This window comes from Prinia subflava, chromosome 2 (genome assembly GCF_021018805.1).
Source record: "Prinia subflava isolate CZ2003 ecotype Zambia chromosome 2, Cam_Psub_1.2, whole genome shotgun sequence".
Classification (NCBI taxonomy): Eukaryota; Metazoa; Chordata; class Aves; order Passeriformes; family Cisticolidae; genus Prinia; species Prinia subflava.
This window is the reverse complement of record NC_086248.1, coordinates 16,518,268-16,545,757: the sequence shown is the minus strand read 5'-3', so window position 1 is coordinate 16,545,757 and position 27,490 is coordinate 16,518,268. Positions and strand designations below refer to the sequence as shown.

General features: G+C 42.2%; 2 protein-coding genes across 2 annotated transcripts in view; both read left to right on the top strand.

Annotated features, from left to right (window-relative positions):
• Nucleotides 1–5,550: 5,550 nt before the first annotated feature.
• RSAD2 (radical S-adenosyl methionine domain containing 2) lies at nt 5,551–13,564 on the top strand. Its single transcript, XM_063425276.1, has 6 exons — nt 5,551–6,061; nt 6,245–6,406; nt 6,850–7,079; nt 7,887–8,036; nt 9,753–9,785; nt 10,352–13,564. Exons 1-6 carry the CDS (start codon nt 5,737–5,739, stop codon nt 10,514–10,516), a joined length of 1,065 nt encoding a protein of 354 aa, XP_063281346.1. The 5' UTR covers nt 5,551–5,736; the 3' UTR covers nt 10,517–13,564.
• Nucleotides 13,565–15,416: 1,852 nt separating this feature from the next.
• RNF144A (ring finger protein 144A) overlaps nt 15,417–27,490 on the top strand; it is a 62,510-nt gene continuing 50,436 nt past the window's right edge. Inside the window, exon 1 of the mRNA XM_063425265.1 lies at nt 15,417–15,576. The gene's annotated coding sequence lies outside the window, so the exon portion shown is untranslated. The remainder of the gene's footprint in view (nt 15,577–27,490) is intronic.

Sequence of the window (27,490 nt, the reverse complement as noted above, 5' to 3'; positions counted from 1 at the left end):
CACTGCCCAAAATGTAGTTTTTGAGATTTCAGATGTAACCTAAAATATTGGAGAACCTGCATCTCTGTAGAAAACTTCTCCTCTTTTTCAATAGTTGGAGAACTGCCACTTAGAGATATCTAAAGTTAAACTTCTGGTGTGTTTTCTGAACTAATATACTCTACAAGAAATTCTTTGGAAACTTGTCTTCCTCTGGTCCTCTCAAACACCTGCACAAATACCTTTTACTCAGTGTAACTGCAGGGAGAGGGGAGGAGCTGGTACCAGTTGCAAATCATCTGTACTAGCTGGAAATTGCCCGTCTGGCAGAATGATGTGCTGTACATATGCCTGGTTTATCCAAAGTTTTTCCTCCTAGTCCTTGTGCTCCTCCAGCCTCCACAGTCACCGGATTAGGAATGTTAAACTGTACATCCTCATCTTTCCCTTTCAGCACCTGTCATGGACCCTTGCTCATGGAGTTGCCTAAATCTCTTTTTGACTCTGATGCAATCCACCTCCACAAATCCCTATGGTCTCCAATTCCAGCAATGCTACTGTTGCATAAAAATTTTATAAGTTTTAAACTCACATCCTACTTATTTCAACAAGTGCCCCCTTCTAATAATATTACTGATTTGGGTGAATAGCAGTTCAACATTCAGTTTTTTATTACCTACAGGATTTTTTAAGGGTCACTCAGATTTCCCCTTCAGCTTTTTTCATGTCAGAAATGACAGCCTCCATCCCTTGGTAAGGTAACTGTTTCATCTCCTTAATCATTTAGAAACAAGGATAACTTCTCTAACTGTAAGGTCCTGCCAAGATGTGGAGACCTGAACTGGACCGCTAGCCAGGGTTTGGTTAAACTTACCAAAGTTTCACAGACCAGCTGAATAATGCAATCTACCTTGTTTCTGGGTGGTACTAAGGTTTAAGTTGACATTTTTCTCTGCTGCCTCCCACATTGATTTCAGAGGAGAAGCAACAGTGACTAAGATCTTCTTCATGGGCACAAGTGCCACTGCTGAGCTCAGCATCAGGTACACAAGGTTTCAATGACTTTTGGATCTACACTGCCTCACCTTTATCTAGACTGAAACTGTTCTGCCACTTTTCTGTTCATTTGTTTGCTTGAGGTCCAACTGATTCGCAGCCAAGTTTCATTTCAAAAGCACTTGTAAAGCTGGCCATTTCCCTCACTGACCTCCTGGTTTCTTTCTCTTCTGGGTGTTTTTGTTGTTTGTTTTTTTTGAGTTTTTTTCCCCAATGCTACTCCTGCCTTTCCCCACTCTGCTGAACAAATGGAAAGCACTTACTTCCCTTTTCCCTTTTCTCGTCTCACTGCCTTGATATAACCTCATGACAACCATTCCTAAGCCAAGTTGGTGGTGATTCTTTTCATTTATAATAAACTTATGAGATCATTCATAATAGGCATGTGATGCCTATTCTCCTGCCTAATTACTTAAAAGTACACTCTTGCAGGATTCAAGTAAAAATATTGATTCTCTTTTTGCTCAAGTTGTCTTTTATGCCCAATATGTTTGTTGTATTTAAAATCAGTGGAGACAGTATGACTCAGTTTTGAAATTAACCTATGTTAAGCATTTTTCAGCCTCTTTACAAGGACCTTTATAATTTTGTCCTCTGTATAATATGAAGCAATGCTGAAGAACAAATGTCCTAATTATGTACAAAACATTTTTCAGGAGTGTGTGTTTCCACTGTGCTTACACACAGCTATAGGAATAAGATACAGAGACAAGAGGCCACAAAGTGATCTACACAAAGTGGAAAAAGAGAAAAAAACCTCACCACCACCACCACCAAAAGACTCCCCAAACCCTGGAAATTTATTAACCTGTAACTTAAAAATATATCTAAGTGTACAGTCCTGTAAACAGCTGTCAGATACACAGACAGGAAAAACTTAAGTTGAAGGCCCATAAAATGTATAGGTACATAGAATACATGCAAATAAAACTGCTCTTTTAATGTAGAATAACCTTTAAAGAATATCAGTAAAGGGACCTCCAGTAAAGAAAAGGATTTGGGGGTAAGGCTATAAGAACCTAGAAGTCAGTGTAGTGTCAGGCTAAGATTCCTCTTCTGCCCATGACAGCGGCCGCTGCCAGATGTTTGAGAAGGACTATGGAAAGGACACAGAAGGATTTTTCTCTTAACATATTTTTGCCAAGAAAGGACCTGATGATCCTTGAGGTCCCTCCCAACCTGGTATCCTATCATTCTACAATTCTATGATCTCTTCCTAGATCATAGAAACTAACTTTTTAAAGACTTCCTGAATGGGAAATCACATATATACTATTAAGGGCCCCTGGTGGACTTCTTTCAAATGTGTTTAATCTGTATCTATATTATATTGCATGTTTTATATGTCTTTCGTAACTTAATTGCATGTGGGTTTAAGTTTTCTGTTTGGTAATTTCCCCTTGGATTTCTGCATCCCGAGGAGAGCTGAGTCACTCTAAGTACAGGGTCCTTGACAGAGTTGCATTTATAGTGGCACAGATGTAATGAGAAAGAGATAATTTCCAGGTGAGACTAGAGTAAGAAGTAATACATTTATCAAATGCTAAAATTGCATCTGCCATTGCATGATTTGGCATGATTTTCCTGGTGGCCCTTGGACGATTTCTGGTCCTCCCAGGTGATGTGACTCCTCCTTTAACCTTTCTTATCTTACTGGTTTGTATCAGTAGTTTGGTTTGCCTAGCAAGATACTGTTTGACTGGAACTGCCAAATAGCCACTCTGGAGAAAGCAATATATTTATTTAAAATAAAAATTACATCAATTAGATAAATATAATATAGTTTTGCTTTCCTAGCAACTAGCCAAAAAAAGCATTATCTATGTTTATCGATTAGGATTCTTCCATGCTAGTTGTGTGCTTATTTATTATCTAGTGCACCATTAATAACATTATACAATAATTTTTGAAAAATTATATTAACCTTTAAATGGGTTTTAGATACAGATTTGGAGAATGGAAACATTTTTATTACTGGGATTCCATTATGCCACTGTAAGATGGCTTCTGTAGGAAGACAGAGGAAGGAGTCATACTTCCTAAAATTTTCAAAGAACATTTATGCTTGCTTTTCTGAGAATCTTTCAGAAGGCATCGAGACAGAAAATTTCATTACAGTTCTTGCTTGCAATATTTCTTGTAAATTCAAAGCTTGTATATAAAAATGCACATTTGTGTTTCCTTGAAGGTCTCACCATAGAGACTATGAGCTAAGGTAGTTTGAGATGTAAAATGTGAATGTCATTCTTGATGCTGCTGGGACTTGTACATATGTAGGGGGTGCATCCTGGTCTGAGTTTACTTTGTGAGGCTTTACAGTAATGCAGAGAGTGTCATCTGAGAACGTGCTTAGTTGAGGCAAAAAGTAAAAAGAACTGTAATTGCCATTTTCTAAGAAAGCACTGACAGAATTACAAAGAACAGGAAGCCTTAAGTATGCTTGGATGCAAAGTTCTCTGCATGTTTTGTTCCTTGAAACAGAGATCTGTGTTTTCAAAGAAAAACAGTCCAAAAATGGTAATGTTTTCATTTTCTCATTCATTGAGCAATATTTTTCTGACATGTTTTTGGAGTGTTTGGGTATCAGATGGAAGTCTTGTGTTGAGAGAAATTTATAATCGTCAAGGATTTTTAACCAACTTTGGAAATTAAGTATTTTGAACCAATTTTTCAAGGCAGCTGAGCTGCTAGGCAACAAGCTCTGGGCTAGTGACGAGCCTTCCATCTCAAAGAAGAGAGAAAGGCTGTAGTCCCTACACCTGCATTGGCTTAACTTGACATGAACAAGGGATATGAATGAGGACAGAAAGGAACTTGAACTGGGGCCAGAGAAGATCAGAAATGCAATGGGGTTCCTACCATGCAAAAGAAGGGATGTATGGAGTGAGGAGATAACAGGGCATATCAGAATTCTCCAAATTAATTGAAACATTTGAAGCTACCAATTACCAACTCCAGTGTCAGATTTCAGTTTAAATTTGCAATGTCGTCTCCACCTGCCTTTCCCATTGTATTTTCAAGTTTGTGATCAACTAATCTTTATTTATTAGAATATCTTGCTTTTATCCTTAAGCTTGTGTCTTACACAAACCTCAAGGAACTGGAAGGACACATGGTTAACTCCTGCTGGAATAATCTCTGCTGACAGCCTCTGAGACCATTTTGGAAAGCCTCAGAAGTGAGATATTTCCCGTCATGGTGCAGCAACACCTTTGTGAGGTGGCATTACTGGAGCCAGACACAGCAAGAAGTCTCCTATCCTGCCCTACCAGTATGGACCTGCTCCAGCAAGAAACAGCCGATAGAGACAATAAAAACCATTCAAACAATAAAAACTCTTCAAACTGGTTTTCGCTGATCCAGACAGTATTCAACCAGCAGATCACCTTCAGGAAAGTGAAAGAAGGACGATGGGAATTGATGATAGCAAATGACAGACCTAGTTAACACTTCTTATTCAAAAGCAGGTTTTGTTTCCCATGAAAATTGCACAGCATGAAGATAGTTCTACCCTTTTTTTGGAAGGAAAAAAAAAAAGAGAAATAAAAAGAAGGGAACATGAAGGCAAGACTACTTGGCTACATCAGCAGTTCTGACTGGTCAATGGAAGCGAGAGAAGCTCCATTTTAGGCCATTGACAACATGGAGTTGGGAGATGTTAAGATTTGAGTACGACTCTGTAGCTTGGCAGTAGTGACAACATTAAACGGCCCATGCAAGAGTGAGGACAGGCTGACTGAAGACATAGTGAGGATGAAAATTCGTGATGAACCTGTTTGGTTTGTCTGGACACATTGGAAGACTGAAGATCACAACTGGTGTTATGATAGAGGGCCTCCTTCTCCAGCAATACCTGTTGTACCACCAAGGAATTGAGGAATATGGAAACTGGCAGCTTGGTCTCTCCTGGTCTCTCCTGGTGTTGCCATGAGTGGGCAGCCACCAGTGTTTCACCTCAGGCTGCCACCTGTTCCTGCTGTTAAGGCTAACCATGTGCTCAGCTTGGTGCAGTAGCTTTGCTTTAGGTGTATTATTGGAGACCAAGAATCAAAGAACCTGCAGTTATTTTCTTTTCATGTATCTGAAGTCATCAGGCTCCCTAACTTGGGTTGCTCTTCCATGCAGAACTGTTTAATCTTACAGGAGCTCTTGAATATCTGACAAAGTGCAGTGCAGTTCAGTTATACAAGCTCAGTTTCCCCCCTGCTTCACGAGTTTAAGGACAAGAGCCAAAGTCACTGAGCCCTCACACACCAAAAGGGGTTCCAGGCGCTAGACCCGCTCACATCCAGGGGTGCTCAGACCCGCTCCTTGCCCCGGGCAGCCGGCGGGCTCGGCAGCGGCCGTGGCCGAGAAGCGCCTCTGGGGCGTGGGGACACTGGGGTGGGGCAGGGAGAGAGCAGGAAAACACCGCGCCTCCGTGCCAAGTTTCGCTTCTGGAAGAACGGAAAACGAAACCGAGCGGTTCCCCGCGGCCAGGCACGGCGGGGCGGGACGGGCGGGGAGGGGAGGCGGTCACCGCGTATTTAAGTGCGGAGCGCCGGACACCGCTCTGCAGCCTGCGAGCCGGGCCGGGTCCGATTGAACTGAACCGAGAGCAGCCGAACCCACCCCAGCCGAACCAAGTCCAGTCGAACTGTGCCCAGGCAGGTCCAAAACCGCAGCGCATCCCGCCGGGGCCGAGCCGAGCCGAGCCGAGCCATGCATCTGGCGCTGCTGGCCCGGCTGCTGTCCGTCGGGCGGGCGGTGCTGGCGGCGCTGCGAGGGCGCCTGGGCGCGCTGTGCTGGAGCCTGGCTCCCCTGCCCCTGCCCCTGCCCCTGCCCCTGCCCGGCTGGCGGCACTCGGCCCCCTGGCCGCGGCGGGAGCAGGAATGGGACGACACGGCCCCGACCCCCACCAGCGTCAATTACCACTTCACCCGGCAGTGCAACTACAAGTGCGGCTTCTGCTTCCACACGGCCAAGACCTCCTTCGTGCTGCCCCTGGAGGAGGCCAAGCGGGGGCTGGCCATGCTCAAGGAAGCAGGTGAGCCCAGGGAAGGTGGGACTGGAACCGGGGAGCGGGGACCCCGCAGGACCAAGTGCCGTGGAAAAAGTTATCCCGGGGATGTCCCTTGTCCCACTGCCGTGGGACATTCATAGCACTGAGCAGGAGAAGCAGGAGACGGGCAGCAGAGGTTCATAGCATCTTTCTTTCGTCCTTCTCTAGGCATGGAGAAAATCAATTTCTCGGGAGGAGAACCGTTTATTCAGGACAGAGGCGAATTCTTAGGCAAACTGGTCCAGTTCTGCAAGCAGGAGTTGGAGCTCCCGAGTGTCAGCATCGTTAGCAATGGCAGCCTGATCAGAAAGCAGTGGTTCGAGAAGTACGGTGAGGAGGGACACCGGGCACCGCTGCACCGCAGGGCTGGGGAGCCTCCGTGGGCAGCTCACCCAGAGCTGGGCTCGGGGGCCAGTGGGAGATGGTTTCATGGTGGTTCACTTACAGTAAATGCAAACCACATGTAAATACCGGGGAAACAGTGTTGATTATGTGTTCTAAACGCACGCATTATACCACAAAAGCTTTTTGGTTCAATGGTGTAACAAAACAATAGTTCTGCCTGTCTCCATAATGCTGGGGGCACACACACACACAGACGATGTGTTTTGATGCTGCTGTTGACGTGGCTTTTGTGGTTGATGGGATGACTCCACAGAACTGCATTTACATGGCAATTTGTGACAGATAACAAGGAAGTGAAAGCAAGAAGAGTCCTGACAGCTTTTAGCTGATGGACTGGATATTAATCAAATTTTAACACTTGTTTTCAGGTGAATTTTTAGATATTCTGGCAATTTCATGTGATAGTTTTGATGAAGATGTCAATGTTTTAATTGGCCGTCGTCAAGGAAAGAAGAACCATGTGGAAAATCTGCATAAACTGAGACAGTGGTGCCGAGACTATGCTGTTGCTTTTAAAATAAATTCAGTCATCAACAGATTTAATGTTGAGGAAGATATGAATGAGCAGATCAAGGCGCTCAACCCTGTGCGCTGGAAGGTAAGAAGGTAGAATTTACCACATGTTTCCTGTTCAAAGAGAAGTAAAAATGAAGTGAAGTCCTGGAGTTGTCTGGACCTCTACTGACCTGAGTCTTACCTCCAGATCCAGCTTGGTCTGGTATTAGTAGCCTTCTTGTCCATGTTGCATGGTGATAGGTTCTATCTTATCCTGCACTTAAATGGAGCCCAGTAGGTCAAGAACCTTTTTTTGGTTATGTACAGAAAATACTATTTGAGATCTAGGTTGTTTTAGTATATTAAAATTAACACAGAAAGCCTTTAACATGTGAAAATATGGTATACAGAAAATTAGGAACAATTACTGGAAATTATACATTAAAGTAAATATGCTGTTAGCAAATATACATGTATATTTGTTTTCTCTCATAGAGTATTAGAGTTGGTGTACACATATGATCTTTTTACTAGAAATAAGTTTGAAAATGGGTAGAGATAATGTGACATAAATATGGGAGAACTTGTGGAATAATTTCTCATTATTTGCCTCATGGATATTGTTATACACATGGAATTACTCAGAAAAAAAACAAACACTGAAAAACACTGTAAGTGAAATCTCAGATAATAAGCAAAGTCATCATTTATAACATTTAGAACTCTGTAATGTTAATTTACAAAAAAATAAATCTGCTCCATGCGTTTTGTGGAGTATTCAGTTACCCCAAGTTGGGTCATTTTGGGTCCACTGACAGAAATATTAAAGACATTGCTACGGAGACTGAACTCTCTTATCCTCAAGGCAAGTGAAAACATAAAGTCTTAACCAGGTGCTTTCTTCGTTCAGGTATTCCAGTGCCTGCTTATTGAAGGGGAGAACAGTGGTGAGGATGCCCTAAGAGAGGCAGAAAAATTTGTTATCAGTGATGAAGACTTTGATCGATTCCTGGATCGCCACAAAGGTGTCTCCTGTTTGGTACCTGAATCTAATCAGAAGGTAAAAATTAAACTGTCCCTTTGTAACTTTATTTTTAAATAATGCTAGAATATTTAAAAGGAACAAGAAACTTTCATGGCAATTAATACTTTCTTTACTAATAGTGGCTTAGAAGAGGTGCAGTACCACTTTATCAGCAACTGTTTTTTTTGTGGTAGAAGCCAAGATTTTTAATTTTCTTTAAGCCTTCTAATTGACAACAAAGTTATTAGCAGAAGAATAAAAACCCAGTGTTCCCAGTCCTGTGGACACCAGTGGGAGTACTCTTCCTGGCTTGGGCACAAGATCCTGGAAAGGTTCAAAGTTAATGTAAACAAACTTTATAGCCTAAGTATAGTCTCCTAATAGGGATTGACTGTGATGTCACATTATGCCACTGTCATCAACCTAAATAAGTAAGACAACATCCCAACCAGCATTGTACTGGGTACTGAGGAACAGTACCCAAATAATAGCATTTTTGGGTAATCCCTCTCACAATAAAGTTGCATTTTTAACATTTTCTGTCTGAACTCTTTGGATTGCACACTCAGGCTGTTTATTCAGGAGAAGACTCCTTGTGCTCCTGCAGAGCCTGCCAGTTAACTTGATCAGCTGTCATCCAGCTTACATTAACCACTAAAGGACTTTGGTGCCCAAGGGTGGAGCTCAGGCCATTTTGTAAATGCCTACAAACCCTGAACAAGGGATAGGGAGAGTTAGAAGACTCACAGTTAGGAAAGTTTATGAACTAAGTGGAGAAACAGCAAGTTGCACCAATTTCAGGAATGCTTTAAATCTCCCATTTTGTGTTCCTTTTCCTCTCTAAGATTCAGACTCCATTTACAGTTCACTTCTTAATGTATATAGAGGTCAAGTGAGCAGACTGGGTTGCCTTTGCTATGTAAGACATAAAAGTGGGGCTGTGCAGTTAGCATTTAAGGCATTTGGTGGGAGGGAGCACTCATCAGAGAAAGGGTTAAGACGAGAACTCAGAACTGTTTCTGTGGGGTTTTTTGGGGTGGTTTTTGGGGGTTTTTTTTGGTTTTTTTTTTGTCATAATAGATGTCCTATAAAAAAAGGCTTCCCATGGTAGGTTTGGTTCCAGAAGACTGTTTCTGATTTCAGGGAAACCTGTGTGAAAAGTGGACACTAAATTGATCAGATTTCCTATTCTACATAGCAGCAAGCTCCAGATACCCAGAGAATTTTAAGGAAGGTTTAGGACATGCCCATTTAGCTAAGCAAACCTGTCTTATTTCAGCTGTTGGCATATTTCTTTGTGTAGACCTGAGAGGTTTTTTACCTCTGAGCTGGGAGAACACCTTTGTTTAGTGAGGTAATAATTAAACACCCTAGTTTATGTCATTTGTTTGGAAAATGGAATGATCATTTCAGCATGCAAAATTCTAAGTTCCTCTGCTGTAGAATTTAATAGAAAGTTTGGATATTATTTAAAACACCTTTATCCAGTTGGGGACTCATATTTCAGTTAGACACTGGAGAAGTCATATTCTAGGAATTACTAGTTTATTCATATATGAAGTTATTCTAGTAATTCTGTCATTTATTTCTATAAAGTCTATTCAGGCTCACTGAAATAGTGGTGATACAGCAACTGTTTTGAAGATTTGTATCAGACTTTGAATGAATAGTTGTTTGTTTCGCCCTCATTTTTCTGTAAAATGGAATTTTGATTTGTGTATTAATTTAGTTTTTTCTTTTTATCTATTACAGATGAGGGATTCATACCTCATTCTAGATGAATATGTAAGTCTTTTTTTTTTGATATGTGGTATTTGTATGCTAATATATGTACGTATACAATAGTGACCACCAGTTAAGTTTACTCTACATCCTATAAAACAATTTTACCATGTAATACAAGGAACAGATGTGATTTATTCCCATCAGACATATTGTGAACTATAATATAATATGACCTAAGGAGAAGTTGCCATCAATCTGCATGCATAATCCTTGCATCACAAATCTTAAAGTGTAAATGTGTATTTTTGCAGGACACCTTTGCTTTTTTTTTCTTTAATATAAAAATAAAGACCTCACCCTGAAACTTAAGTTTCAGAGTGCCCACTTAGTTTACATGTAACTGAAGAGCCAACATTTAATCTTCAAGAATTACGATATTGCTTAGTTCCTGCTAAGATATGTCACATGTCTAACCATGAGCTTCTGAGCCTTCTAAGGACTAGAGTGAACCTCTTCATGCACTTACAAAGGCTTTTGTGAAATTACAGTGCAACATGCTTAAGTCTGTAGAAAAAATAAGCTTTTGCAAATTGACTTTCTAACATCTTTTCTATCTTACATTCCAGATGCGTTTCCTAAACTGCAGAAATGGACGGAAAGAACCTTCCAAGTCTATCCTGGATGTCGGTGTAGAAGCAGCTATAAAATTCAGTGGATTTGATGAGAAGATGTTCCTAAGAAGAGGAGGAAAGTATGTGTGGAGTAAAGCCGATATGAAACTGGACTGGTGACTCAATATACTGAGTTAGGGCAGTGCATTCTGTAAAAGCAGGTGTATATTAATAGGTGAGTGTATACTTGTATCTAATGCTTTTAACTACACTTGGTATTTTACACAGACTGAAGTTCAGTATAACTCTGTGAATAGTTTACATGTTTTTAAAATGCAGTTTACATTGTCTATTATTTTCCAGAGCATGACCAAATACTTTCAGAGCTTTCACATGAACAGATCTCTGAAATAAGTGTTCTAGTCCATTGCACCAAGGACTTAAAGGAAAACTGTTTTTATAAAATACTACATGGGTGTGCATGCCAGATAACAAACCAAAAGACACCCCAATCTCTAATTCACTCTAAATAGCTATAATGATGAAGTCAAAATTCTTATCAGGGAATGCATTCTGCCTGTTTCTTGGGGAAAGAGGAATTGCAGTTCCTGGGTGGATCACTGGAGGGCCAGCTGGCAGGCCTCTGGAAGAACCCTCTGCTTTTTTCAGGGGTAATAGAGTCAGAATGTAGGTATCATTAAGTAATAATGTATTTAAAAGGAAAACAAGGTGAAAAAATTGGCAATTTTTATCCTTTAGGACTTAATTGTAACAGCATCTTTTTCCTCTCCTCTGTATACACACATGATATTTGCAAAAACATGTTGGGGAATGTAATTTTCTGTGAAAACATATTTTTAGTCATGAAAATATGTTGTATTCATTCATCCTAAAACCTAGACGTACATTTTACATAATGAAAAACAACATCATATTTCACTTTGGCAATGTCCTTAGTTCTAACAAATATTTACAGTGAAACATTGTTTTAATTGTGTTAATATCTCTATTTTCCTCTCATCTGCAAATATTGATTTATTATTTTAAATTATTTTTGAAGTGTGGGCATACAGTTCTGATGAAGATTCCTTCTCAAATTAACTAATACCATGTAGAACAACCTAACATATATCTTCTGTTGCATACTAGCTTTTTATCTTGCTAAGCTAACTATAAACAACAAAGTTCATATTATCAAGCAGCCTTGTTTTAAACCTTTTTTTAACCTGCAGACATTAAATGAAACTAATTTGGTTTTGTGAGAGCTGCCTTTAAGAGCAAGTAGCATCAATATAAAATACAAAAATACAAAAAAAATTCCTCAAAACCTGAAAAATAATCTAAAATACTGCCCTCATTCTTGGTTTTCTGGCAATTGTTATGGCTTTTTAATCCAGGTTTTCAAATTTAACTAATCCCATGCTCCCTCTGTCTGAAGGGCACAGGGATAGACATTGCACAGAGCAGGAGTGAATGGCACTACTCATGCATGCTGTCCACTGAACTCAATGTCTGCACTGTCTCACACATTTAAACATTTGCAGCAGTTGGGAGCCAGCATGCATTAAATGTACCACGTAGAGAAAATGACACCTTCTTTCATTTTTTGGAAATGCTAGTTGATTTTTAAGAAGCTTTTGAAAAAAATGTTTTGCATTCACCTAATGTGTCTTCAAAGTTGAAGGGGGAAAATACTTAAGTAGGAGCTGTTTTTCTGTGTAAAGGAAAGCAGTCTTCTAAACACACTGTGAAAATATTTCCATTTATAATTCCTTCAGTTTCTATTTTTACTGTCCTAACGGTAAAAGAGCACTCAGTGGTGCTCTTTTGTTCCTTTGTATTTTGCATTTTGCAATCACAACACTTCCTAGACACTGACATTTCAGTATTTTTTTTTCTTGTATTAACTAAGTGACATTTAAAATGTGGCCCACACACAGTAACCCCACAGTCCTTTGGCAGCTGTTTCACTGACCTTGGCTGGAGTTCTCCCTGGCTCTATGGGCAGTGCAAATTTATGTAACTGGGGTTTGACTTCCCCTGCTCAAATATTAAATCTAGTCTTCCTCAGTACCTACACCACACTGATAGAAAAGAAGCATTTTCCTTTGCTGCTGGCTCAGTCCCAGCATAGGGAAAGATTTAGTGCATCAATGTACCAAAAAAATCTACCACCCTGCAGCTTCTGCAGAAAATGCCAGCTGTAGCACAGCACACAGATATGACGTACACAAACTCCTGTTCAGATCCAGAAATCTCACCATTCTTGCTTTGCATTTTACTCAGTAAATGGCTATTCTTTTGCTTCCTCTGTGCCTACAGAGGAAGCTGCAGGAGAAACAAGGAGATGAAAATGTCAAAATCCAGTAAATAATGCACAGACATTTAAGATGGGTTTTGTTAGAAGGCTCTATGCTACCTTCTTAAAATGTTAGGGATTTGACATCACCTCTTATTATCATACATAATTAGTAAAACGTTTCTGCTCTATGTGATACTCTTTTTCAAAGGAAATAGGAGTTGTGTACATTGGAAATGAAGAATCTCACACTACAGTTTGGGAGTCATTTAAGTTAATGAACAGCTATTGGTATTTTTATATGCTAAATTTATTGTTGTGTAAAACAACAAAAAAATTGCTGCAGTTGATGAATGTAGTTTATTTAAAAAAATAATTGTAAAAACAGTTCATATTGGACCAAAAGTGGACTTCAGGCTTTCATTATATAGTAGGGGCTACCTTTCAGTATGGGACCAGAAAAATAAAACTGAATTCAACAGGGTTACTCCCAGGCTTAGTGATTACAGGTCAGGTGTATTGTGATTGTAAAAAGTCAGAATTAAATTTAAGTCTTATAAGCATGGATATGCTTAATTGTGTATTTGTATAGTATCATACTATTGCAGCTACACACTTGCTAAAAATGCTGGACTGGGAAGGAACTGACACTGCATTCTACTAAAATTATACAATTGTATCCATTTGTAAGATATTTAGAGAATGAGTGTTTGGGAGGATGACTTCTGATAAAATTGTGGCTATACCTTGGGTAATGAGTAAAATTGTCACTTAAGATGCACTTTAGGATACCCTCTTTTTCAGTGTGAAGGACACTGATACATTTGAATGTTACAAATGATGAATTTTGGAGTAATAGTATCAAATAATTAGTGCTAAGTATTTCACTAGCATGTTGCACCTTTCAATAAATGTTTTTATTTTCCTAAGCTGGTCTGTAATTATATATTTTTTTCTGTTATATAAGCCATACTAGCAGAATGTGTGGCTGCATTCACAAGAGATCTGTAATTGTGGATGCATTTAGTCTGTATTTAGCAGGGGGGGTGGGGGGTGGGTTTCTTGCACAGTGCCAAGGGCAGCATCTAGGCCGAAATGGAGAACAATGGTGCTGATTCTCCTCCTGATGAAAGGCACTTGTTCCAAGCCTGAGTGGACTGGTCTGTGCTGGGAGAAGACAGTTCAAATACCTTGTGCTGTTCAGATGACAGCCGACACGAAAGGCGCAGCTATCCATAAATATCCGAGGACAAAAATAAGATTATCTTCTGTTATGGTAAATAAGAGAGAAAAGCCAGTCTATTTAGAAGGCTGAAAACAAGCAGCTTCTCAAGCTCATCTTCCATCTTCAGGCTCGGTGTAAACTCTTGTACTAGACAACCTCAAATTGAGCTTTTCGCATTATTTGGCTGTGTGTGAGAGGATGCTCAGCATTTTACCCCCCTCTGCCATCGCCCCACACACTGCGGTGTTGTGAGGGTGCCCAGCAGCAGTGCCGCGGTGAGATGCTGAGTGCCCCATGCCCGGGGCTGCTGGGGGGCTCTGTGTGTGTGTGTGTGTGTGTGTGTCAGTGTCACCCCGGGCTGGTTACTGTGCTCTGTCTGTGTGTCTCTGTGTGTCAGTGTCCTCCCGGGCTGGCTGCAGGTCTCTGTGTGTCAGTGTCCCCCCAGGCTGGCTGCTGGGCTCTGTCTGTGTGTCTGTCTCTGTGTGTGTCAGTGTCACCCCGGGCTGGTTACTGTGCTCTGTCTGTGTGTCTGTCTCTGTGTGTCAGTGTCCCCCCGGGCTGGCTGCTGGGCTCTGTCTGTGTGTCTGTCTCTGTGTGTGTCTGTGTCACCCCGGGCTGGCTGCTGTGCTCTGTGTGTGTGTGTGTGTGTGTGTGTCAGTGTCACCCCGGGCTGGTTACTGTGCTCTGTCTGTGTGTCTGTCTCTGTGTGTCAGTGTCCCCCCGGGCTGGCTGCGGGGCTCTGTGTGTCAGTGTCCCCCCGGGCTGGCTGCGGGGCTCTGTGTGTCAGTGTCCCCCCGGGCTGGCTGCTGGGCTCTGTCTGTGTGTCTGTCTCTGTGTGTCAGTGTCACCCCGGGCTGGTTACTGTGCTCTGTCTGTGTGTCTGTCTCTGTGTGTCAGTGTCACCCCGGGCTGGCTGCGGGGCTCTGTGTGTCAGTGTCCCCCCGGGCTGGCTGCGGGGCTCTGTGTGTCAGTGTCACCGCGGGTGGCGCCGAGGGCTGGGCTGCGCCGGACGGATCCGCCACGCAGCTCCCACCGCCGCCCCTCGCCGCAGGTTCCTGCCTGCCGCAGGAGGAGCGGCCCCTGCTCCGCACAGACACCGTGAGCAGGGCCGCTGGAACAGCTCCCTCAGAACAGCCGTGCCCGTCATGGTTCCCGTGCCTTGCCCTCCATCCTTCCCTGGCAGGAAGGACAAACCCCCGCCTCCCCTGCACAACCAGCCCCGTTGTTCTCTATGCCGCTGACGGACCTGCCGGGCCCGGCCCAGCACGCTCAGGCAACCCGAGGCGCTATTGCTTGAGGCAGATGAAAAGCCCCGCGGTAGAACCGGCGGCGCGGCCGGGCTCGGCCGGGCTCGGCACGCCCGGGCCGGCGGCGCTGCCAGGCGGGAAATCCCGGGATCCCCGCGCCCGGGACCGGGCGGCGCCTCCCGCCGCCGCCAGGGGGCGCCGCTGTGCCCGGCGCGGCCGCTTTAAAGTGGGCGGCGGCGCGAGCGCGGCCGTTAATGGCGCCCGCCCCCGCCCGCCCTCGCCGCACCCTCCTCCTCCCCCGCCCGGGAAAAGACCGGGAGCGGCGCCCGCCGCGCACACTCCGGCTCCGCGGGGGGTGGAGACCATGGCTGGGGCGGCGGCGTGCTGCCGCGGCTCCGCGGGATAGCGCCGGACAGCGCCGCGCACCGCCCGCGGGCCGCCCCGCGCCGGCGGGGGCTGCAGCGGCACGGTAAGGCGGCGGGAGCGGGGGCGCCTCCCGGGGCGGTGGGAAGGCGCCGCTCCCCACGGCGGGGCTGTGGGGCGGCGGGAGGCGGCGCCGGAGCGCGGGGCACCCACGACCCCTTTACGTGTAGGGCTGTGCCGGGCGCTCCCCGCGGCGGCGGCATCGCTATCGCTGCTGCCCGCCGGGAGCCCCCGGCCGGCGGCGCGCTGTGTCGGGAGCGGTGCCTGCCGGCGGGAAGCGCCGCCGAGCGCCGCGGTGGGGCCGTAATGACAGCGGCTCCGCAGCCCCGCGTGTGCTCTGGCTTGGGGGTTCCATTAACGAGGTGAACGTCTCGGAAGAGCCCGGTGCCCGGGAGTGCATTCCTCGCGGAGAGCGAAACACTGGGTCTGGGGGTCCGCGGAGTGCCGCCCCCAGGCTGCGTTCTCGGTACAAGCGGAGTGTGCAGCCTGCGGAGAAACCAGATCCTTGGGGTTTGCAGGGGTGGAAGAAGTAAGAGCAAGGCTCGCGTTTTCCTTCCCTGAGCTGAAATGGTGTTAGCGTTGACTTCTTTTGAGCTGTTGGAAGAACCCATAGGTATGGTAATGAGGTGGTCCCCCCACCCGCTGGATCAAGGTTATCTTGTTCCTAAACAGATCGGGCCCTGCATCATGTGTTTATTGCTTCTGTAGAGCTGGAATAGAGTGTCAGCGGGGCAGGCTGATGGAAGAAGATACCAGCTCTTTGAATTTTTGCTGTATTCTTGGAAATACTGTCACTTCTGGCCCGGAACATAACATTCCTGTTCTACAGCAAGCATAAATGATGATTTATAAATAGATCCATGTGTTTATATTGCTCCCTGTGTAGCCAAACAACTGTTTACATAGGAAAATGGATTGCTTCATTTCACATTAGCTTATCAGTGCTAGCCCAGGAGTGGCTAAACTGAAGTTACATGTTCTTGGAAGAGTGCTACTGGAGAGATTACATCAGTAGTTTAAACTTCTGGTGACTGGCCTGTCTGCTTGTGTGTGCTTCTCTCACAGGCACCAGAGGCTAGTGAACGGGTGACTGGGGTACAAGAGTGTGTGGGGTTGTAGTATGGTTAGGGGAAGATTTGTGCCTTTAATGAAAATGCTTAGTTTATGCTTTAGTGACACTTTACAGTGTGGGAAAACTTGGATTATTTTTTCCTGTCAGTGAGGTATGTGAGTGAAAAAATACGATTTTTTTTTTTGTCCTGACAGTGAGCATGTCAAGGTGTCCTGACATGAAATTCGTTAAATACCCAAGAGAGTCAAGATCAAGCGAGAAGAGTGGTGGTAGAAGGGAAAAATGGTTCCTTTTGTTTAGGAGTGTCTTGAAAAAGACATGATTTCCCCCACCACCGTCCTTGCCCCTGGGATGAAGTGTTATTTCTTTACTCCCCCCCTTTCCCTGGCCATGATGTCTCATTATCATTATCCTCTTGTGCAATCTGTGTATTATGAGGGGGAGAAACCATCTGTGATTGAAATAATACTACAATGCTGGGTGTTTCAGTTTGATATAACTACTTTCAATAAGCCGTCCTTTATGTAAAACAGAGGGTCGATTACCCCTCATATCTAAATCACCATGATTCAAACGTATCCAAGGAGCTGCTAGATCAAATCATGTGTTTGCTGTCTGTAGTTATTGTAGATTTTTGCCCTTGAAGCACAGTATTAAAAGTTACACTTTTACACTATTAAAAGTAACACTTACAGACTGTTTGATTTTGGTATTTTAAAGCAATAATTTGTAGGGGAAAAAAGACTATATAGTTGCTTAACTTTTTTGGTTTAAAGTGTGGGTTGTTTTTTTTTTTTTTTCCAATATTACATTCCAAGTATTTGTCAGATTTCATGTGGGTTTTTTTTTTTTTTATAACTTCTGACAACTTTTCTTTCAATTAAGCCAAAGGACAAAGCTTCTGTCTTAAACAGGAGTTTTGGCTGCAGTGTCATACAGTGGGTATGAATGGCTTCAGTGTATCTGCTTATTTTCAAGAATGCTCTCACAGGCTGGCAGAAAACTCTTATTTGCCCTCACAGTGCTGAATCAGGGAAAAATAATGGCTCTGGTCATCCTGCAGCCTGCTCGGGGAGCACAGACCTTTCCTCTCCTAGAGACCTGATGCAGCAGGAGAACTGGAACCTCTTATACTTACCACCATATGTGCATTAGTATCAATAGTTATGGGGTTGAGTTGTAGTCTGTAGTTTGATTAGAAGACTTGCTTTTCATCGTGTTCCTTTTTACATCTTGAGTTACAAAAGGGAAATGGATAACAATTACAAACTAACCCAGCACTCGTTTTGAATGGTGTAGTGATTCTGCTGTGTCTAACTTAGGCTGTGGTCAGCTGTTCTTTTTATAAGGCAGTATCCTTTTCTGTACTGCTTTGCAGAAACAAGCTCATAAAATCCATCTTTCCCTGACCTTTTGAAAGAGATCAGACAAAAAGATCATAATGATAATGTTTGTTTTTCACTTCTGATGGCTGGGAGGAACTGTTGAAAATATACTTGTTCTTTTGGCTGCTTGCTGCAAAGTGATAGGAATGTTTTTTATATTTTCTAATCAGCTGGGATCAGAAATGCTTACAGTTTTTCTGCATATGCAGTCAGCAAATTCTGGAGCTGGCAGTGATAGTATAATACAGATTTTCAAGTAGCTTGGTTGTTTGCTGATGGTGCCATTTATAGTGGTAACACCAGTAAGTGTCTTCTCGAAAAGACTGAAGAAAATGAGGAACAGAGAAAGTGAATTAGTATGTCTGGTTACTTTTCATTTATTGTGAAGACAGAATAACTTGTTAGATGGTTCTAGATTTGGCATGACAATCTCTTTTCCTTATTACAGCAGTATTTTCACCTTTTGATTCAAAGCATGTCAAGTGAGTGGTAGCTTTTTGCATTGAAACACCTTGCTGTTATCCTCCAGGTACCAGTATGACAGTTTAATACAACTTCATCCTGTTTATATTGAATGGAAATGACTTGTGATTGAAAAAATGCACTAAAGATTATTAAATACAACCTTTTTCTTCTTCATGATGTCCAGTGGATCATCTGAAATACTTCACTTCAGAATGTGGATGGGTCTTGCAGGATGTCTGGAAAATAAAGTTCTATCTTACCAGGTTCAGGCGTAATTTTTTTCATTACGTGCAAATGTGCAGCTTTGTTTGCACTGATCACTGCTTTGCTTGTGACCAGCCAGACTGCATAGTTTTGGAGTTTTTATTTTTTGAATTTCACTTGGAAGTTTTACTGACTGTTCTGTTTCTGGAGTATTTGGGTTATTTCCTGTAACCATAAAAGTCCACTATGATCTACAAGCTATGAAAGCTATCACTATGGTTCTTGGAGGCAGTTTCAGCTGACCAGCCTTTTCCACTCTCTAATAAATAGATCATATATAGGATAAGGATTGTATACTGTTCTACAAGTCCAGTCTTTGTAGAGGACTCTTATATTTAGCCAGGAATATGAAAATGAATTAGGAAAATATATTAAGGCAAAAATCCATTATTAGCCCTTGATAATCTGGTACATGATCTGATTCTTCCTATGCTTATTATTTCTGTCACTGCTGTTCAGCAGTTGATTTGCTTCATGCTTGATTGCTGATGAGGATCTGTGTGTGGATTTTATAATCTCACAGATATTCATTTCCTTCTGTATATACATTTTTATGTGTATGTATATAAAATATATGCTATATACAACATTTTGTGCTATATATAGATATATATATAAATATATCTTTTTTACTTTTCATTACTTTTTTCATTTCTCTAAATGGCATCTGATGGGGGCAGATCTGACAGAAGCATCAGAGGTGGTTGCATTCTGTCCTCCTACACAGTGTTTTCAGTCAGGGCTGCCTCCCTGCAGTGGCCACACGGGATGGTTGTGGTGATAGGGGTGAGCAGAGTCTGTTCCTCGCCCGAATGCCCCTTCCCTGAGGTGACAGGAGGGGTCTTGCTGCATTCTGTAAAGTAACTCCATTTTTCTGGTCCTGGTGCTTCAAACAGTGTTTGTCCTCCTAGGAGGAAAATGAATGTTTTTTAAGTCTGAGTTTCCTTCTATTACTACTTAAGGGAAACAGTTTTCCCTTCATCTCTATTCCCGTATGAAGAAACACATCCATCCAGACAGAATGAGAGCAATGCTCTGTGACTTGTGTGGTCAGGCTCATGTCTCCAGTGCAGTCTTCTAACAGAAACTTCAAGTTCAAGACAAAGCTATGTGCAGTCAGTGTATATATATTTTTAGCCTGGTTTTCTGAGAAACTAGAGATTGCATGCAATGCTCTGCAAATGCCTGACTTTCATTTGTGCTCTTGATTTCTAAACCTTTTGGGCAATCCCAGTTGCATTTGTAAGAGAGTGGTGTCTTATCTCCATAAACCTACACCTTTTCTGGCAGTAGGCATCCTTGGCAGATGGAAAGATGCCTCCTGAAGGACATACTGAAGTCGGAACTCTTCCTGCAGCTTTGGTATACATTCCTAAGACACTGGGTTTTACTGGCTCAGTTGCTTACAAGTCAACTTATGTTGTGTTCCTGATTTTTGACACAGTTTCAAATGATACTGTTCCTTCATTTCTGAATATTTTTACAACAGTTTTGAATATGAGGAAGAGCAAGTGTTTAATTTTTAGCCCCAAGCAGCTTTATAATATGGCAAAACATGCATGATGAGAAAAGAAAGATTCATTGGTTTTTTTAAGAGATTTTATTCAGTTATTGTTCTTCATACGTCCTGCTTATGTGAATTCCTGTTTGTTAAAATAATTATTTTAACTCTTGTCTTTTATTAATTTTGCTTTGTAATAGCAATTCTTTAGACACCCAGGAACTTTTTTTTTGTAGTTGTATAAAGATTGTTCCCCAAATGGAACAAGACTAAATAGACTGCAAACTGAAACAGTTCAGTCTTATTTTTGTGTTTCTCCTCAGTATTTGTTTTCTGTAAACAGACTCTGTGTGAACCTTTCAGTTAGCTGATCACTTTTGCACACTGCTATCTGTTGAATACATCTTGTGGTCTTTGTTTGCCTTGTCATGCTGACTTGATTAATGTTGTACCATCATCTTCCTTCATGAATAATGTATTTCCTGTCATGCAGTTGGAGCCCAGAGGAGAAAACACCTACACCTACTTTCTTAGATTAATTATGCATTACTTTTACCTTTGATGTGTACTGTCCTTACTTTTGTGGAAAAAGTGCTGACCAAAAGATACGTGTTGAGGGTGTATAAGGTGTGTTAGATTTGTGGAAAGGCAGACCATATTTAAATTTAAGAAACCAAAACAACCAAACCAAGCCCCAGCTTTTATTAGAGCTTTCCATTTTTTTTTTCTTTGTACTCCTGATATTTATTGACATCTTGTATTTTGAAAGGTTTGCTGGTTTCTCTCTGCTTTAAATCACCAGGTTTTGCTGGTGTCAGTTACTGTTTCTTAGGGGGGTGTGTGTGTGTCTAACTTTCTAGCAAAGTTGTGACTGAATTCTTAGGTCTCACTGTTGCTGGAAAGCTGTGAGAGGTCGGATAACCAGTCACAGCTGTAGGATGCATGTGCCAGCTCAGGTGGGCTGTTGATGGTTATTCCATCTTGTTGTTTGGTCTCATTGATCCTCAGGACCACACTTGGAGCTGCTAGGCTCTGGCTTGCTCCAAAGACTGAGCTGAGGTTGTCAGCTTTGTGCCTTAGGCAGAACAGAGCAGTTGTCTCTTCCTGTTAATCACTAAGAAGTGAAACCAATACAGGTTAAGCACAACATGGTGGTGAACCTTGTAGCTGCTACAGGAACTACAGGAAGCCAACTGCTTCCTAAGGGTGCAGTGTGTATTATCTGTGGTTCTGATGGTAAGCACTTAAAAACCTTTGTAGTTTATGGATGCTCATCCATTCATAGTCATCTGCAGGATGTAAGTGCATCTCAAGGCTACAAGCTCGTTTCTCTTTACAATGTGATGTGACAGTCCCTGGCCTTGGGGAAGGTTGTGCTGGAAGAATTGGTGCTGTGTGAAGCTTGCTGAAAGCAGTGCTGCTGACCCTGGCACCTCTCCATGCTGTTGTTGGCTCTGCTCTGTGTATTTGGTTGTGCCCTGTAGTTTGGATCCTTGTGGCTCTGAGGGAGCCATTCTCTGCAGTGGGAGTTCATCCTTCTCTCCACTGTAGTTTTCACCTCCACTGCTTGTTGAAGCAAACAGCTTGGCTCCATCAAACTGCTGTCACTGGGCATCAGCTGTGGTGGTGTTCAGAGTAGGTAACCTCATGTCACCTATCTCCTTTCTTGCATGATGTGATGTCCCACTGGAGCAGCAGCACTGGCTCTTCGCATGGATTTATGTCTGAAAATCCATTCTTAAAGGTTTTACCATGGCTTTTATTGAGGGTGAAACATAATTGTTCTTAGTGGTTTTACTGTCTTAACCCCTTTGCATCTGTAGAGTCACTAGGAGTGTGATAAGCCACTTGTCTGTCTTCTCTTTTGTTCTAGCTTGTCATTGTCATAAAAATAAAATTTCACTTCAGAGGGAGCAACAGGGTAGTTCTAACTTCAGTTCGTGTTACATATTTAGTCAAAAATCAAGGTATGACAAATTCATAGACAACTCATGAATCCAAGGAATGTGATAGTCTTTTTAGCAAACTGTCAGTTAGTGCTAAATATTTGCATCAGTCACTTCACATTTCCATTAGCTCCTTAAAAAGCTGAAGTTCACAGATTTGAATGAAATATGTTTGACTGTGTTCCCTGCTTTTCAATTTAGACTACTGCTGTGAAGCTTTCTTACAGTTTCAGATAAATGTGTTTTCAGGAGCTGCTCGCTTTTGGAAGGTTTGCTGTTTTGCTCCATCTTCTTTAAAAGGTCTACATGGGTTTTTGGGGGGCTTCTTTGGTTTGATTTTATTTCCTGTCCTCCATGAGTCTACTGTATTGGACTCCAGACCAACACAGACATGTCCTTGTAACTTTTATTAATAGGAGTAGTTGCTTTTGGATGGGATGATTCACCACAGCTGCCAATATAAGGAAGAGTCAAACCATCGTGCCCCTTCGTTGTGCTAATAATAGTGATGTACCATTTTGCTGGCTGGCAGCTCTGCTGTTAGTGGCAGCTTCAGGAGGGATTGCTGCAAGGGCAATGAGGATCTCTGCTCTTTCCCTTTCGCCTTGGTATCTTTTCTTGTGCAGCTTCCTTTCTCACCCTATGAGACTGAATCCATCCTTTGCATTGAAATAACAGTGTATTTTCACTGTGCTGTCAACCAATTCTGAGCTTGAACCTGTGGAAGGGCAAAGATGGTGCTATTTTGGGAGGGGAAAAGACTCACAAAAAACCCTGCAAAACAAAACAGTTTTTGTGCTGTGCTGGACAGGATGTTACTAAAACTATAACCTAGAGAGTTCCAGGGTAAAACAATATGTGCAAATAAGGATATCCTATCAAAGTCACCTCAACTAATGTGAAAATCCACTTGTTTTCTCAATGACAAGGGACTTTCTATGTGATTGCCTTAATGTGGGACTTACCCATCCCTGCTGGTTATGAAGAATTCACAGAATCAGGAGCTTTACAGCATGAGAGGAAACCATTCTCTTAAAAAAAAATCTCTATGGTCAAAGAAACCTAAAACAAGCAGGTTTAAATGAAAGGCAGTGTGTGTTTGAGCTCTTGGAAATTGCCAACAGGCTGCAGAAAGTAAGTATCGGACCATCAGCAAGCGAGTCTTCCTAGAAATGTGTAGGAAATGCTCTTTGTGAGAGCTGTAAACCTGATCTCAGGTATTTCATATCAGCTGAAGTCTTTGTGTTTGCTGTCCAACTGTTTCAGTACTTGAGTGGGAGAAAATCAGAGGTTGCTCAAGGAGATTGTTCCCAGACATTCATTAGGCTTTGATTTTTTCATTCAGTGAAAATGTGTACAACTCCACATATGAAAACAGTAAATGCTGTAACAAGAAAATAAAGAATAATTTTGAGGACTTGTGTTCCTCTTTTATATGGGAATATTATTCTTCATTTTGGAATATGTGCATCAGATAAAGCACATCATGTTTTAATGCATTTATTGAATGCTCAAAAGGGCTTTGTAACAGAACCTTCTGTGATTGCATCATGACATTCTTGGGGAGTCTAAGTGCCAAATTGACTTTCTCTTTAATTGAGGTGGCTCCTGACATTTAAAACTATTACATACCAACAGCGATGGAAAGTCTGCAGGGATCAGAAAAGATTCCCTCATTTAGCAGAGAACTTTTTTTCCATAATATGCTGTTTCCATATTTCTTTAGAACAAGTTACTTTTCATAATAATAATACGAACAGCCTCCTCCAGTTTCTACTCCTCCATATTCTTCTTCCTACTCAGTAGCCATTCAGCACGTAGAAATAAGGAAATGAGAATATTTTGAAATACATTTGCATAAATTATTTCCAAAAATATTTGCTGGATTTGAATGATGACATTTTTGTGGATGTTAACAGCTAATGAGTATAATGAAACTGTCAAAGAAAAAAAGATATGAACTCCTCAAAAAACAATAAAGTAAATACAAAGGTTTTCCTCTCAATGCAGTGTACTTTTGTTGATGTCATTTATTCCAGGGAAGTACCACATATGCAAAGCAGGTAGATGCAAAGAGTGGCCTTGGGGCAGTGTGCCCCAATGTGAACCAATGTTGGGCACCTGGTGGTACATCTTAAACTGTATGAACTGTAATGTGTGAAGGCTTGACGTGCCCACCAATGAGTGAGCAGTGCTGTGTGATAGGAAAGATGTGAATTATTTGAAAACTCTCTCAAAGGATTGTCTGGTGTTAGCCATGAAGGCATCCACTTTGAATGGGCCTTTGGCTACTGTGGTGTTATGAACTGCAGCATTGCATGCCTTGTCACAAATGAGCACACAGGGAAGGGGCTGTGTGCTCTGTATGTCGAGCTCTATTTTCCTTCCTGACAATTCCTATTTGGATCTTTCCCCTCTTTTCACACACTGTCCCTGTGTTCTGTATGTGTTAGAAGGGAGGTGTTGGTTGGTTGACTTAGTTTTGAGACTCCATGGGAAACTTGAGGCAGAAAACTGAAGATAATTTGAATGTAATTCCTTTTTCCATGCAAGAACCATAATCTTCTCCTAACTGATAGAGTGTCTTTGGCAAATGTCTGATATGGCACAAGACGTAGAAGAATACTGACAGTCACCTTGAGACAGCTGTTATCCAACAGGCATAGGGAGACTATTCCCAAAACTTCCAGGGTTACAGGGAGCATATGCTTTGGGATAATGCCCTTATATCAATTTCTCCTTGCCTTGTGTTTTGCCTTTATTTGGCTGTGCACCTCACTCCCAGTCACAGTGATGGAGCGGTTGCTGAGTCAGTCCCTCTGACTTAGCTGATGCCAAATGCAGTTGTACCTCAGTTCACATCTGTGCCTCTTCCTTGTGTTAGTGGCCACTTTGTAGCCCAGAGTTGCCTGGTGTGTTTCTCTTCACCAGGTCCGTCTCCCCTGTGGTCAAGTTTCAAGAGGGAAGGAATATGAATCTAGGGCCTTCAACATGAAAGAGAATGTTTCCTTTTTTTTCTTTCAGTCAAATACCTTGTGTGTTTCAATGTATCTGAGATTATGGACAATTACTTTGGTCCATTTGTAATTGACTGACAAAATGAGGTCAGGTTAAGTCTGTGTCGATTTCTAGGTCAGTCTGAACCTTAGACCCTTTTTAGTTTAATTTCTCTCTAGTACTTGTAAGTGAACAATAACTTAAAAATATTTACAAATGAAGGAATTTAAAATGGGTTTATGTTCTCATACAATTATGAGAAAGTTGCAAAATTCAGACTGTTTTTACACCACACTCAGATCCCAATTGTGGTCAAATTATTTTAATATTTTTCCCTTGGGAATTAGACTAGCTTTTGGGAAATGCTTTTTTTTCCCTACACAATTATATTATTTTTTTAAATGGTGTGATATGCCTACCTCTATCTTTTTATAGGAAAACATACAATATTTAGTCAACTTTACTGCCTTTCAGGGTCTTCTGGAATGCTTAGAAAAGCTCATCCAGTAAAATGAATGTGAAATCATGATTTCATTATTTTAACCAAAGGTTTTGATAGTTTGTTCTTCATTGAAGGGAAAATAAATACAGGGAAGACATTTTCCAGCTTTTTAATAAGCAGGTGTGTATGTGGTGAGGAATTGTCTTCTCACAAAGGCTTAATTCTGCATGCTTTTCTATTATGTATATTATAATAAACCTGGTAGTTAAATTCAACCATCTCTTCTTAAAAATCTAAAATGACAAAGCTTCTTTAGAAGTGCATCCAAGAGTTAGTAGAGTAGTAATAGCTGTCAGGTTCAAAGCAAAGCTAGCAATTAAATCTTCTGGCCTATCATGCTAGGAATGTATTATATCTCCCTGTTTTCAGCACACAGCATCTCCTGTATTAGTATGAATGGATCTGTTAAAATGCCTTTTATCACTGTGCTTTGAGCTTTTCTGTCTTTATGAAATCATGTAGCTGCTTTCTCTAAAAAGCCTTTAAAGATCTTCCCACATCTGATCTGATGAAAAGCACCTCTGTTGGGAACCAGCCAGTCAAATAGCTGTTCAGCCATGGTAATCTGAATAGCACTTGTCAAGAGAAAATGTTGTGGGATATGTAAACCAGGGGGAAGGAGAAGGACTGTGGTAGGTGGGCAGCTTCCTACTCTGCTTCAGGGAATCCATGGGAATTTCATCTCCTGGCTTGAGCAATAGCAGACTTAAGCTGGCACTGTCCAGCAAGGAGCTTTACCCAGAGTTCATAAGTGCTTCTCTGCACTCTAAGCTGTACACTTAAATTTTGCTTAAGCTTCCAGGATGTAACTCTGTGTCTCTTTGGCACAGGGCTTCAATTTGTTTGTGGCCTGTAAGTACCTGGCACAGCAGAATTTCCCTTTGACCAATGTGTTGTGCCCCTGGCCGCTGCGGGGGCTGGCACTGCTGGGGGATCTCATCTTTCACCCCACGTCCCTTCCCCCTGTGAGTGGGGCTGACAGTGTAGGACTGTATGAAATGCTGTCTCCTGACAAAGCTTAAGGAGGCTGGTTTTGGACATGTTTTGCATAATTACGAGTTGTCACCACTATAAGTAAAGTGAGAATCCAAAGCTGAAATTCCTTCTTGTGCATATAAGCTGTCAAACCTCATCCTCTTTCCTGTGTGCCCTTTAGCGTTTGTCCTTGGATCCTGTGGCTGCCGGGCTGTGAGCTGCATCATAAGCTCTGACAGGATGAAGTGGAGAGAGATGAGTTCACGGCCATTTGTGCCTCCTGGCTACTCTTGGCTGACACAAAAAACAGATGATGGGCTGTCACACAAATATAGAGTTGATCCCACAGCCTTTCTTTCCACATCTGCCACTGGTCCTGCGCTGAGACTGACACAGGTTTCTTAATTCTTCTGCCTGTCAGCTTGTGCCTCTGTACAATACAGCTTACAACCATTACAGCACATCAGGAAAAGCCTGGCAGGTGAATGGAGCAGTAGCTGACTGTAAAATATAAACAAGAAATTAGGCATCTGTGGGAATTAAACTGAGAATCAAGGTATTCCAGGACTGGGCCTAGGAACACCATTTAACGTTTTCACTTCTAAGACAGAAGTTTAAAAAAAAAATCCAATTATGCTGTTTACCAGACTGTAATAACAGGTAAGTAGCCACAAAGAATGATTTATTTCTTTTTGATGAGTAAAACCAAAGGTATATGTACAGGATGTAGCTGTTCAAGTTTCTTGGTGAAAAGTTTTCAAGGCATGAAGCATGAGGGACTGCATCCTGGAAAACAGCAACTCTGCAGAAGTGTAGGGCTCAAGCTGGATACAGAACTCTTAAGGTATCAGTG